The 12,175-nt window shown below is 34.2% G+C and overlaps 2 protein-coding genes across 2 annotated transcripts; both read right to left on the reverse strand.

The window, feature by feature from the left end:
• Positions 1–3,271: 3,271 nt before the first annotated feature.
• LOC108195342 (pectate lyase) lies at positions 3,272–5,578 on the reverse strand. The gene is made up of 4 exons (XM_017362304.2): positions 5,092–5,578; positions 4,349–5,009; positions 3,968–4,210; positions 3,272–3,731 (listed from the first exon to the last, which is right to left on the reverse strand). The coding sequence occupies exons 1-4, from the start codon at positions 5,295–5,297 to the stop codon at positions 3,510–3,512; spliced, it is 1,332 nt and encodes a 443-aa protein (XP_017217793.1). The 5' UTR covers positions 5,298–5,578; the 3' UTR covers positions 3,272–3,509.
• Positions 5,579–5,874: 296 nt separating this feature from the next.
• LOC108196905 (hypersensitive-induced response protein 1) lies at positions 5,875–9,365 on the reverse strand. The gene is made up of 6 exons (XM_017364387.2): positions 9,180–9,365; positions 8,229–8,420; positions 7,813–7,933; positions 7,552–7,643; positions 7,371–7,467; positions 5,875–6,513 (listed from the first exon to the last, which is right to left on the reverse strand). The coding sequence occupies exons 2-6, from the start codon at positions 8,415–8,417 to the stop codon at positions 6,152–6,154; spliced, it is 861 nt and encodes a 286-aa protein (XP_017219876.1). The 5' UTR covers positions 8,418–8,420; positions 9,180–9,365; the 3' UTR covers positions 5,875–6,151.
• Positions 9,366–12,175: the final 2,810 nt, after the last annotated feature.

Here is a 12,175-nt window from a genome sequence, read left to right on the forward strand (position 1 = left end):
CTGTTTATACTTTATATAATGGAAAATGTTTTTTATACACAAAATTTGGTATAACATGAGTTGATTTTAATTCTTGATCCGAACAGGTCGTTTATATGTATGTCAATAATATCAGTTAAAATATGTCATCTAAATTATTATATATTTTTATATCCAATTTTGGGTATGAAATATTATTTTTATATGATATTTTTTTAAATTATCATTTAATGAATTAAATTTTATACTTTATATATGTTAACTTATATGTAAAGTGTTTTACATAACATGTCAAATAGGAAAAAGTTAATAATAATATAATTCATATCAATGCGTATTGTAATTTAACGTATGTGAATTCTTTTTTTATTTTTTTAACGTAGCAACCTGCAGCCGCTACCTTTTGGGTGGGAATTGGAGAAACCCACGGGCTCACGCAATAACCCGCAAACTACGTGAACCATATAAACCGCACTTGAGCGACAGGCTCTGGTCGAGGAGCATAATCACAAATTCTTCTCCATCTAATGTCGAACCTATAACGAAGAGGATACAAGTTACAAATTTATAATTCTAGTTTCAAAACTTCGATAACTATTTTATTGGAGTAATTTGTTTAAACTAAATGAAATATACTATTTTGTTTCAAATTCAAGTATTATTAATTTTGATCCATCGGCTAATTAATAAAATGCATATGAAAAAGTATATATATTAAGACATTTTAATCATAATCTCATGGATAATTGCTAATTCGACCTTGTCCGAATCGGTCAAAACCGCATACACAGTATTGACACACATACAGATAAGTTAACAGGAAATTAATTAACAATATTAATTAATGGCTTATTGCAAGACAAGCAACACTTAAACATCATTACGACCCCAAGAAATGTTTTTAGGTAACACACAGATTATAAAATATTCTACGAGTTAATTAAAAAGCTAGTTGTGAAAAGTCGCTTAAATTCGGCTGGTAACGAAGGCCTGGGAAGTTTGCTGTAATTAACTAATTATTCATTTCACGATCCTCAAGCGTGTTAATCGGGCGTATATAGGGTTAAGTCAAGTTGACTAAAACAAAGCAAACAACTACTCCTAGTAATTCTCATTTTATTCCTCTTTGTAATAATTTGACATTTTTTTATTGGAAATGTACGTGAGTGTGTATGAGATATGTATGGAAATTAACAAAGCGACAACATGGTGCAAAGGTACAATGTTTATAAATTGAGTTTCAACGTTTTGCGTCAAATTCAAACAAATACACTTGGCAGTATATATTGTTCGTGTAGTTGTTGTGGACAGATATGATGCGGTCCTTTTCGGGCTTTCATTATTTTGAGTCAAATTTTCAATTAATTTGGCCATACAGTTCTTTAAATGCTATTCCGAAAATTTCAATTTTTCAGGGTAAACAGGGTGATCATTACAGGAACGAGTAGAGGGTTCTTGAGCAGAGAATTAATAGCTCGATGACATAGCACTCAGTTGTCGTTTCTACGTACTTAAAGTCAATTAGTAGGGTTCGATAAACACCTCGTTTATGCACTTTTTGCTTAGGAATTTGCACGTAAATATAAATTATTTGTTGTTCTTCAGTCATTCATTCTTGAAATCATGTTAAATTTTCAAGATAATGAATAAATTCTTGACATCTTGTATGTGTTTTAGATGGATCATAAATTTTCATCAATAAACGTTTTTTATTTTATACGGGTTAATACAACTCACAAACAAAAAGTTTATTCGAAGAGCTTGGAGATGCTCTTGTACGCGACAAATGCAAATCATAAATCAAGAGTTATAGATTTAACAAAATTGAAGCTCCCCGTTTAGGTATACCTATTCATCAAGTTGATTTATTTTCTCGTTTTACATTGCTTCCGCCACCTCATGGTCAAATGTCGGTGTCAGATCAATAATATTTAAAACAGATAAATAATATTTAAAACAGTTATTAAAAAGCAGTATTGTTAAGCTTTTCTATTAAATTAATTTAGGCACATATTTCATCTTTGAACATATCATCTATAACATTAATCATTTATATTAAAAAGTTTATACTTCCTATATTGTAACCCGGATTTAAAGAATAATGAGTCAGTATTAAACACTATTTAAACTGAATTAAGAAATATTATATGTTTGAATATTAATTAAAAATTAATTACTGATATACAGATAAAAATCATTAATACAGAAGGTATGTATGGTCTTTAGGTAGTGGGTACACACAGTCTTTTATTAAGCCCAATCCTAAATCCGTGGCCTATAGTACAAAGGCCCAATGTAAAATCCAAAAAAGACCTTTTTTTTTTTTTTTGATAAATGAGTTAATTCAATAATAAAAAGCCATACGGCATCTACATAAACAGTCGCGTCGAACAAACAAAATACAGAAACAATCACTGATTAATCCATTCATCTTGGAGATAAAATCACGTGATTTGTTGAAGATGATATCTACACAAACTTCGCCACTATCGCTTCCGTCACAAACAGTTTGAGCTATCGACTGAGAATGCAATCCCTTGACAATTTCTATTACTAAATCAAACATCATACTCACACAAACGGTGAGAAAATAACAAAACTCACACAAACGGTGAGACAACAAAAAACCAAACCAAACGTGATAACCTAACAACCAAATGCGTAAATGAAATATTGGCTAAACCAAGTCAATCTTAGATCTGGGGAACAAAACTCACAGAAACACGATAACTCGGGCCACTTTCAAGGATAAAAGCACCGGGAAGAACGAGAAATCCGTAGTTCCGTGGAATTGAGATCTAAGAAAAGAAGGCCAAATCGGAAAAGGTTTTGAATCCTTAGATCCGGAAAAACAAATGCCAAAGAAGTTTTATTGGAAGAAAAAAGCAAACACAAAAGAAGAGAAATAAAAAATTTTGGGGCTTTCCACCGGTAGAGATCCGGTGGAAGCCCCCGCTGCTATTAAGCAAAGAAAGGGACAGAGGAGGGGAAATTATCCAAAAAAGACCTTAAAAAATCTGTATGCTGATCTTTCTTTTTCCTTCTTTCCTGTGTCATTTCTTCATGTCTTCAAGGCTCAAGCTTTGAAAGACGTGACTCGTAAATTATCTAGTGTTTAAATAATTTAATTTAAAATATTTGATGATTCTAAAACAATAGAAAGCTATTGAAAAAGTAGATTTTGTAAAAAGAGGGTCTTTCTTGTCTTCCGGCGTCTTTTTCCGATCTTTTTAAAAGTGCTTCTGACACAAACAGATAAAAAGAAAAATAGAAATCACGCACTACATCCATTGTAGGTCGAAAAACCCGATGCATTGCCTAATATTAATGTACAATTAAATCGGAATCGAGTAGTCCATGTACATATACTAAACCTATGGTTTCATCACAATCTCTTCACTACTTCCATGGAGTACAAATCTCGTACCAGGAAAAAAAACTATGAAATAAACATCATCCTACTTCTTCCTCTATGCCTAATGATTTTAAAGCTATGACACAAGTTAAAAAGATGCTCTGTTGACAATGTATTAACATGGTTTGTTTTCTTTGCAGGCAATAGCACCGGCAAATCTTGTGAGCTTACTTACAAGCGTCCCTGGCTTCGGAACTATCATGTCTTTACCAGTAGGAAACACATGTTTAGGATCCCCGGATTCGACGAAGAATGCTCCGTTCTCCATCAGGTCTTCCTGTGATTTCCATATCCAATGCTTCCATTCACTTTCGTCTGCGTAGTCTCTCTTTGTAACCTGCACGCATTAAATCAAGTCACATTTCATTGTTTCATGAGTTTCGACGTGCTGGTAGTCATGGGCGGATCTAGGAGTAATTTCTCCATGGTGCATCAAGCAAATCTTTAGAAAATCACTTACAACTTTGTAAAATCTAGAATGGTGAAAAAAAATGTAAACAATAATTTTAGGGGGACAAGTGTCCATGTGCCTCTTACTAGATCTGCCTCTGCTAGTAGTTGATTATAACTGACCTCTTTAGCATTGGGATCTTTTGGAGCTACGTAGCGGTTCCCCTGGCTAAGAATGGTGGGATTAGAGCTTCCACCAACTGCGTACATTAGATAGTGAGTGTAGTCATTGTTGACTACATGCACAAATCCGAATCGACATCTCGGCATTCTTTGAACCAATCCTTTCCCGAAATGATTGAATGTCAACGTTATCTGCATTATTTTGTCCTCTGTGTAGCTGTCAGTTGCGCCAAACAGAAGCGCCTGCAATATGATAAATCATGTAACATTATAGTGTACAATAATTAGACGATCTCCAATGACCTCTTGGTCAGATGTATCTTTCTCACTCCCCTTAACGATTTAATTATATAAAAAAAAATTACGCAAAGTGAATTTTACCTCATTATGCCTTGTGAAGTGGCAATTTGAGATGGTAACCGCGGTGGAAGCCTCGACAACATCAATTAACCCGTCCTGGCAATTGAACATAGAAATATGATCAATCCAAACATGAGAAGATCCAAAAATCGAGATACCATCACCATCGCTCCTGGACCGAAGACCATAATGGTCCACGGAACTTCTGATCATTCCACCATTAGCAGCCTTAATATCATGAATGTGAAGGTTATGCACAATCACATTCTGAACAAATTGTATCGTCAATCCAGCTCCCGAACAAATGTGAACTTGAGCTCCGCGTCCATCAATAGTCTTATTACTCGTCATGATAAGTTCTTCATTTAATCTAATTATCATGCCGTGTTTAAATATGATCCAAAGAGGCTCGGCTTGAATCACTGCATGTCGTAAGGTCCCGGGTTTAGGATTAATCATGTCAGTGTCGGATGGATCAGTAACTACATATATCTTGCCCCCTTTGCCACCTGTGGTGTTGCGGCCAAACCCAAGGGCACAATCCGCTAGCCTCATCCGATTTTTCATCCAATTCGGATCACATCTCCAGCATTGGTCTATAGGGTTCGTAGCTCTACAAGGGCCGGTTCTCTTTATTCCATGTAAGCCCCTTCTCGTGCTGTTATGATCCTTCTCCGTGGCCCTTCACAATCAAGAATAAAGAGAATCAGCATGTTAGAACAGTTTGCTCAGGGCTTAAGAATAAATTTTGAACGAGGACTTACTTGTGGACATGGCTATTCAATTGATTGGTGACATCATGGGGATGAGGATCAAAAGCAGCCATCGCGTGTTGTTTTGCATTCTCAGCTCTTGCCTTCCATATCATCTCGTCCTGTTTCGTGACATTGAGCTCCACCGAAGCAGCAGAAACCATTGCAATGCCAACATATACAAAACACAATGCATGCTTCAAACCTTTCATTTTCATGTTTTTATGTCTCAATGCTGCAGGTTTACCTTAAACCTTTCGTCTAAGCTCAACGCCTGGCAAATAAACCAAAGTGTAAACTGATCCACCTGTCTGATCATATACGGACACGTTAAACATGTGTAGAGCAATCATATAAAATATTAACGCGATTCGGCACCTACAACTTGGCCTGAACAAATGTGAGTTCTCAAGATCAGGAGTTTCGAAGATGGACAAGTATGATATGTTGATGGGCGATAGAGCTGCAACATTGTCTAGTTACCACAAAATGAAAGTATGAAATGTTTGTTAGAAAAATGGTATTTGAAAAGTTGAGAGGGAAGAGTGGAGAACCGCTTCTTTAGCAAAGGTCAATATTTAGTCCATAGGTTTTATTAATCAGATTGTGATAATAAACAAGGACCTATATTCTCGTACTAAGACACAGTTGATTAATCTATTCTTGGACAGATGAAGAATATAGATTCACAAGACAGGAAAACTTGTAATTTCTTCCCCATTGCTCTGCTTGACAGAGGTTTATAAACTATTGTAAAGGGACTGCAGAAAAAAAAAAATCAAGTAGACATAGTAATGAAGTGTAAAAGCATTCACTAGTCATATAATAGAGAGTAAAAAGACGACGAGAATTTGTTTACAAACTCAATCTCTAGTGGAAGAAATCTTTATAATGTACAACCCTACTACTTCATTGATGAACATAGATACTGGTACCAAACCCAAGCAAATTAACCAAACCGTGAGTAAAAAGTATACTCCGCAACTTCCAAAACAAACTTTAAATCATATGTGATTATATATACTGTATTTGAGAACAAATTTCTCCAGACATATTTAAGGGGGTGGGAATGTTAGTGCTGGGCAGCAGATCCCTGAAGGAGCCCATCACGAATCTGGGTGGCAACATCACGAACTGCGCCAGGCCCGTGAGGTATGAACACAGCAGAGGACTTTGATGAAGCACCGATTTCCTTCATGGTGTCGAAGTATTGTGTCACCAAAACCATGTCCATTACATCCTTTGCAGTTGTGCCGGGCACATTAACTGAGAAACCCAACACACTGTCTCTTAAACCATCAACAATTGCCTGGCGCTGGCGTGCTATACCCAGTCCCGAGAGGTACTTTGACTCAGCCTCACCTTCAGCTCTCTTGATCTGAAGAATCTTTTCAGCCTCAGCCTTCTCAGTAGCTGCCATCCTAAGCCTTGCAGCTGAAACAAATCCAACAGCAATTAAAATACAGTTTTACCAAAGTATGCTTTAGACCCAAAAAGGGTTGATGAGTGGAAAGAGCTAATAATTACTGTTGGAAACATATCAAATGAGATGTATAACTTTGACATGTATTCAATGAGGGTGTGCACCAAAATCAATGAGGTAATACTGATGACACAGAAAGGGGGCAAAAAGAACCAATACCTAGATCAGAATTTTAACAAACACCAAGTCAGTATAAGTAGGCCAAAAGTTTGTATTAGTAGATAGGAGGAACCTTATTCAGATGGCCTACAAATCCTACATCCATGTTCCTGTTTCCTCTGAGAGGTGCACCTGTGTGGTAGATCCACACCGGATCATGTGCAAACAATGTTTCGACCCTTTCAGTACTAAATCATAATAATATTATATCTCGAGATCATCCCTCTTCAACAAAATCCGAATCCATTCTTCCCACTAGATTTGACTAGCTACCAACTGTATTCCAATACAAATATAGAGGATTTGTCTCTCGATTGTCAATTGGGTATATGGTACCTTATATTTTGGCTTATCCATGTTTTAGGGGCTACACAAATGAAGCAAATTAATGCATCGTTTGATATGGTTACAGTATCAAGATCTTTAAATTTTAGCAGGGGGTGAAATTAAAATATTCCGCTCGCATTTTTAATTGTGAATTTTTAAAATTTTAGGTAATCTTTTTTTTTACTCATATTCTTAATAATCATCTCTATAGGAAAGGAAATCAACATCAAAACATGTATGTATCTGCAATAAAACTCCCGAATCCCCAGGAATGTACTAGTTAATTTCTACCATAATTCCATAGCTTAAAAAAGAGCTTTACCCGCATTGATTTCATTCATTGCTCTCTTAACATGCTCATCAGGTTCTATATCAACTATCAGTGTCTGGACAATCTCATATCCATAATGAGACATTGCCTGCAAGCAGCAAACATCAAACGTTGACAGAGGCACAAAACTTAGAATTCAAAATAGCACCTAATTAACTCTTCATATTATTACCTTCTCAAGTTCATCTTCAACAGCCTTGGCAATGTCATTCTTCTGCTCAAAAGCAGCATCTAGGTTGAGCTTAGGTACCGTTCCTCTGATAACTAAATTGGAAACATTCAAAGCGATCAAAATACTTATAAGCCTAAATTTCAATTTTCAACATTCAAATACATTACAAAAACAAGTATTTAAGCAATAAAATGACAATTAGCAAAACAAGTATCCAAGCAAAAAAAATGACAACTTGCTGCGTTTGAATTAAATTTATACCATCAAAGACATAGGCCTGAATCTGAGACCTTGTATTTGAGAGTCGGTAAAATGCATCATTGGCCTTCTCTGAGAGAGCACGGTACTGAATTGATGCTACAACATTGACGAAAACGTTGTCCTATAACCAAAAGGAATCATTTCAGGTCAGATAACTTGTAAGCTAAGCTCTCAGATTCTGTACATACATGACATCCATCAATGCATATATAAACTTCAGGCACAGAAAAAGTAGTAGTCAATAACAACTTACAAGCTACTAAAGTATAACATGTCCCAATACTGTGACAAGATTTTGCAATTTATGGATTGACAAAAAAAACATTAACTAGTATTCTAAACATTAGTACGGAGTATTAAGATAAAACAGTAAACCACACAAAAACTAACAATTCGATCAATTCATAGAGCCGAACCTTCGTTTTTGTTTCACACTTGACATCCAACTGTTGGACCCTAAGAGACAGATGACCAGCAATCTGATACCCGAACACCCATGGCAAGCAATGGCATCCCGGATCAAGTACATCATCGAACTTCCCAAAGTGCTCCTTAATAGCAACAGTAGACTGATCCACTTGAACGCAGCAAAAGAGATTACCCATACTCTGTCACACAAGCATTTAAAGAACCGTTAATTAAGAAATTTAGTACATCTCGAAAACATAAAACTCCCAAGACAAACTATAGTGCTAATCACATATACTACTCACTACCAATTACGACTCATATCCAAAAACAAAAAACCGAGAGAAACCAAAACAAAATTAAAGTAATTATACTAACATATACTACTAAATTATCGCGTATACTTCTCCTTGAACAATTAACAGTAATTATGCTCAGATTTACTAATACAACACAAATTACTAAATTACGATTACGACTCATATCCAAAAAACAAAAAACTGAGAGGAACCAAAACAAAACTAAAGTAATTATACTAAAATATCGTATACTTCTCAGAATTAACAGTAATTATGTTCAAATTCACTAATAGAACACAAATTCATCTCAACTCACAATCTCGCTTTCGTAATCAACCGCAACAGGTCAACTGAACATACCTCTGCTCCCCTCACACAAATCACACACACAATTCAACACACTAACTAAAAGTCAACAACACGAAGCTCAGTCAACGCAATTCATTTCACAATTCACGAAACTCAAACCTAACGAAACGAGATACAATACATTAATTCACAGATCACAAGCAACAATCAATAACGTAACATGAGCATATACCACAATACATGATAACAAACCCTAATATAGCGAAATTCACACAGTTGTAACAAGTGTGTGTGTGTGTGTGTGAATTGATGAATGAATTGCGAAAAAAACGGAGAAATAGAGAAACGTACTTAGATATGAGAAGAGAATATTGTTATTGTTGTGTGTCCAGGAGAGGGGATTGATGAGTAAATATATACAGGAATTTATTGAGATTTATAATGGGGCTAGCGCTCTTGACAGCTCCGCTTTGTTTTGTGGTAAATTATGAGTTGAAAGACTCGAATATGTCTACGGCCTCGAGTCTCGACTACACTGAGTCGGATATTTTCCAACTCGCTATCCATTCTTTTTATTTTTGTTTATCCACAATCAACTCCTTCATCTCTAATGGAATGAAATAGAAATAATAATGAAATGAGATTTATTTTCTAAATAGAAAGTGTTAACAGAATAGTTTATAATTTAATTTCTTTAATTATTTTATTTTGAATAATTAAAATCATAAATTTAGTTATATATTTTAAAAATCATAATCATTTCAATTTTTTGATAATTTTCTACAATTTTCATCACAAAAATATTAGAGTAACTCTTTTTTTTCAATTATTGTTTTTTTATTTCATTCAAGTGAAAACACTACCCATATGACTGTATTCATATTTTTTTAAATTTTATGATTTTGGGGGTTTAGGGTTTATGAAATATCGATTTGTCTTGATATCGGATCTCATATTCCAACATGCCTGCGTACCTATATTTTTATAGGATCAAACTCACGTAGTTTTGTAAGGATGGGATCTATTTCGAGAGACTTCAGGATAAACAACGTTAAATATTGAATTAATTGATTTTAATCTAATATAATCTTCGAGTTGTGATATCTTTTCAGATTTAAAAGATATGGTTTGAAGATATTTTATGTGATGGTTGATTCTTTACTCGTTGCATAGAGAGGATAATTATTTATAGCTAAGTAATTAATTAATGATTTTAATTAATAAAAAAAATTAGGAGTCCAATAGGAAAATAGACTATGCCAAAGTATGTCATAACAATTCGTTTTATAAATTGTTGAGTTGTGGGAGGATTTGCAAGATCACAAAATTTTAAAAAAAATAGCTTTATAGTTGGTGATATTGAAGATTATCGAGCATATACTAGAGCTCAATTATAAATCTGAGAGTCAGGATTCATGCCGTTTGATCGAGTTTCAGCTATAAGCATGAACTCCGTTAAAAATTCAATATATCCAAACTGTGCTGCTTTTTTTTTTTAAGCCAACACACAAGTTCATAAAAAATGCTAAATATACGGTACAACAATCAGAGATAACAAATACCTAGAAGAAGTCATTAAAAGCAAACAATTGCAGTAAAACATTGTTGATGACAGGATCTTATCCAAACTGTGCTTAAACATCCATATCATCTAATTAAAATATTGATAAAAACACAATTTGGGTACTTCGTCTTGAATATGACTCAATTAAATTTGTAAACGGTAAACGATTAAATTTCATGTGTGTTTAGAATTACAAATTGATAATCAAATTTTACCTTTTTTAGAATTTTCTAATTAAAATTTCAGATTCATAATATATTATCTCAAAGTTTTAAAGAGATGGCTTAGGTCGGCTTGAAAAGAAGTACACACGGTCATTTTTTAAAATATAAAAAGTAATATCATATATTATGTTATAAATCTAAAATTTTAATCATTAATATATTAAACGGGATTAAGTTTCATAATATTGGAATAAGAGCATCTCCAAGAGTCTCCTTGTTGGCTCCTAAATATAATATAAAAAATGTGGCTCTTAGTAATTTAGGACAAAGTTAAGAGTGTAAACTCCAACAATACTCTCTACATATCTTCTCTATTTCATATTTTATTCATATGTTGGGCTCCACTATAACAAAAGAGAGGGAAAGATGGAGGTTGATTGGAGGGAAGGATTTTTTTATTGTAAAAAAATAAGTTAGGAGCCATGTGGTGGCTCTTAACTTTGAGGAGAGAGGAGAGAGAAACAAAAGGCTCTTAAGATTTAAGAGTCACTTAAGAGTCTCTTGGAGCAACATTTTGCTTCTCCCTCCTCAAATCTCAAGTTAGGAGCCTAAATGAAGAGCCTCTTGGAGATGCTCTAAGTAATTATGTAATTTACTCAAATTCCTAGGGGCTTTTTCTGTAAAACTCAAAATTTAAGGTTAAACAAACACAGGATGTATTCGAGAATCCTATGAAATGATTTCAAGCTAAAAGTGGTAAAAAGTAAACAAACACGCCACCGGATAACTTGAAGTGAAATGAGGCAACTTGAACAGCCCCGAACATGGTTTACATAATTACACTGATGCAAACATTTGTTGACTTGTCCCCGGCGAAATTTCTTAGAATAAAGAATATAATTTATCAGGAAAAAAGGTTCGTATGGACTAGGGATGGGCATTCACCCCGCCCCGCTCGATCCCGATCCGATCCCCGCCCCGTTCGGGTCGGGGATTCGGAGAATTTTTCGAGGGCGGGGCGGGGATCGGGTAAAGTTTTATTAAAAATTCGGGGATCGGGGCGGGGTCGGGGATTCGTGTCTCCCCGCCCCGATCACCGACCCCGATTGTGTATATGTAAAACCAATAATATGTTTATATATATATATTATACTAAATAAATAATTAAAAATAGATAGTTTATATAGTATTATTAAAATTAAAAAATAATCTTTATTTTTATTGGTCAATTATAATTATATTTGTAATATAATATATTTTATAATTTTAAAATTATCTTTTATTTATATTATAAATCAATTTTAATATGATTTGATGTTGAAAATATGAGATAATACTCCCTCCGTCCCACCAGGATGTTTACGTTCACTGTTTGCACGCATTTTGAGACTCTTATATAGTATAGTTCAATAACGTGTTTTTAATTTATTTTTATTTTGAATAAAAGTTTAAACTCCAAACTTTTTTTCAAGATTTTTTTTAGAAAAATACACGTTATGGAACTATACTTTATAAGAGTCTCAAAATGCGTGCCAAAAAGTAGCGTAAAGAACCTGGTGGGATGGAGGGAGTATTATTTTATTAGTATATTAGGAGTTAGTATTTTATTTTTTATTAAA

Source organism: Daucus carota, chromosome 7 (assembly GCF_001625215.2).
Source record: "Daucus carota subsp. sativus chromosome 7, DH1 v3.0, whole genome shotgun sequence".
Classification (NCBI taxonomy): Eukaryota; Viridiplantae; Streptophyta; class Magnoliopsida; order Apiales; family Apiaceae; genus Daucus; species Daucus carota.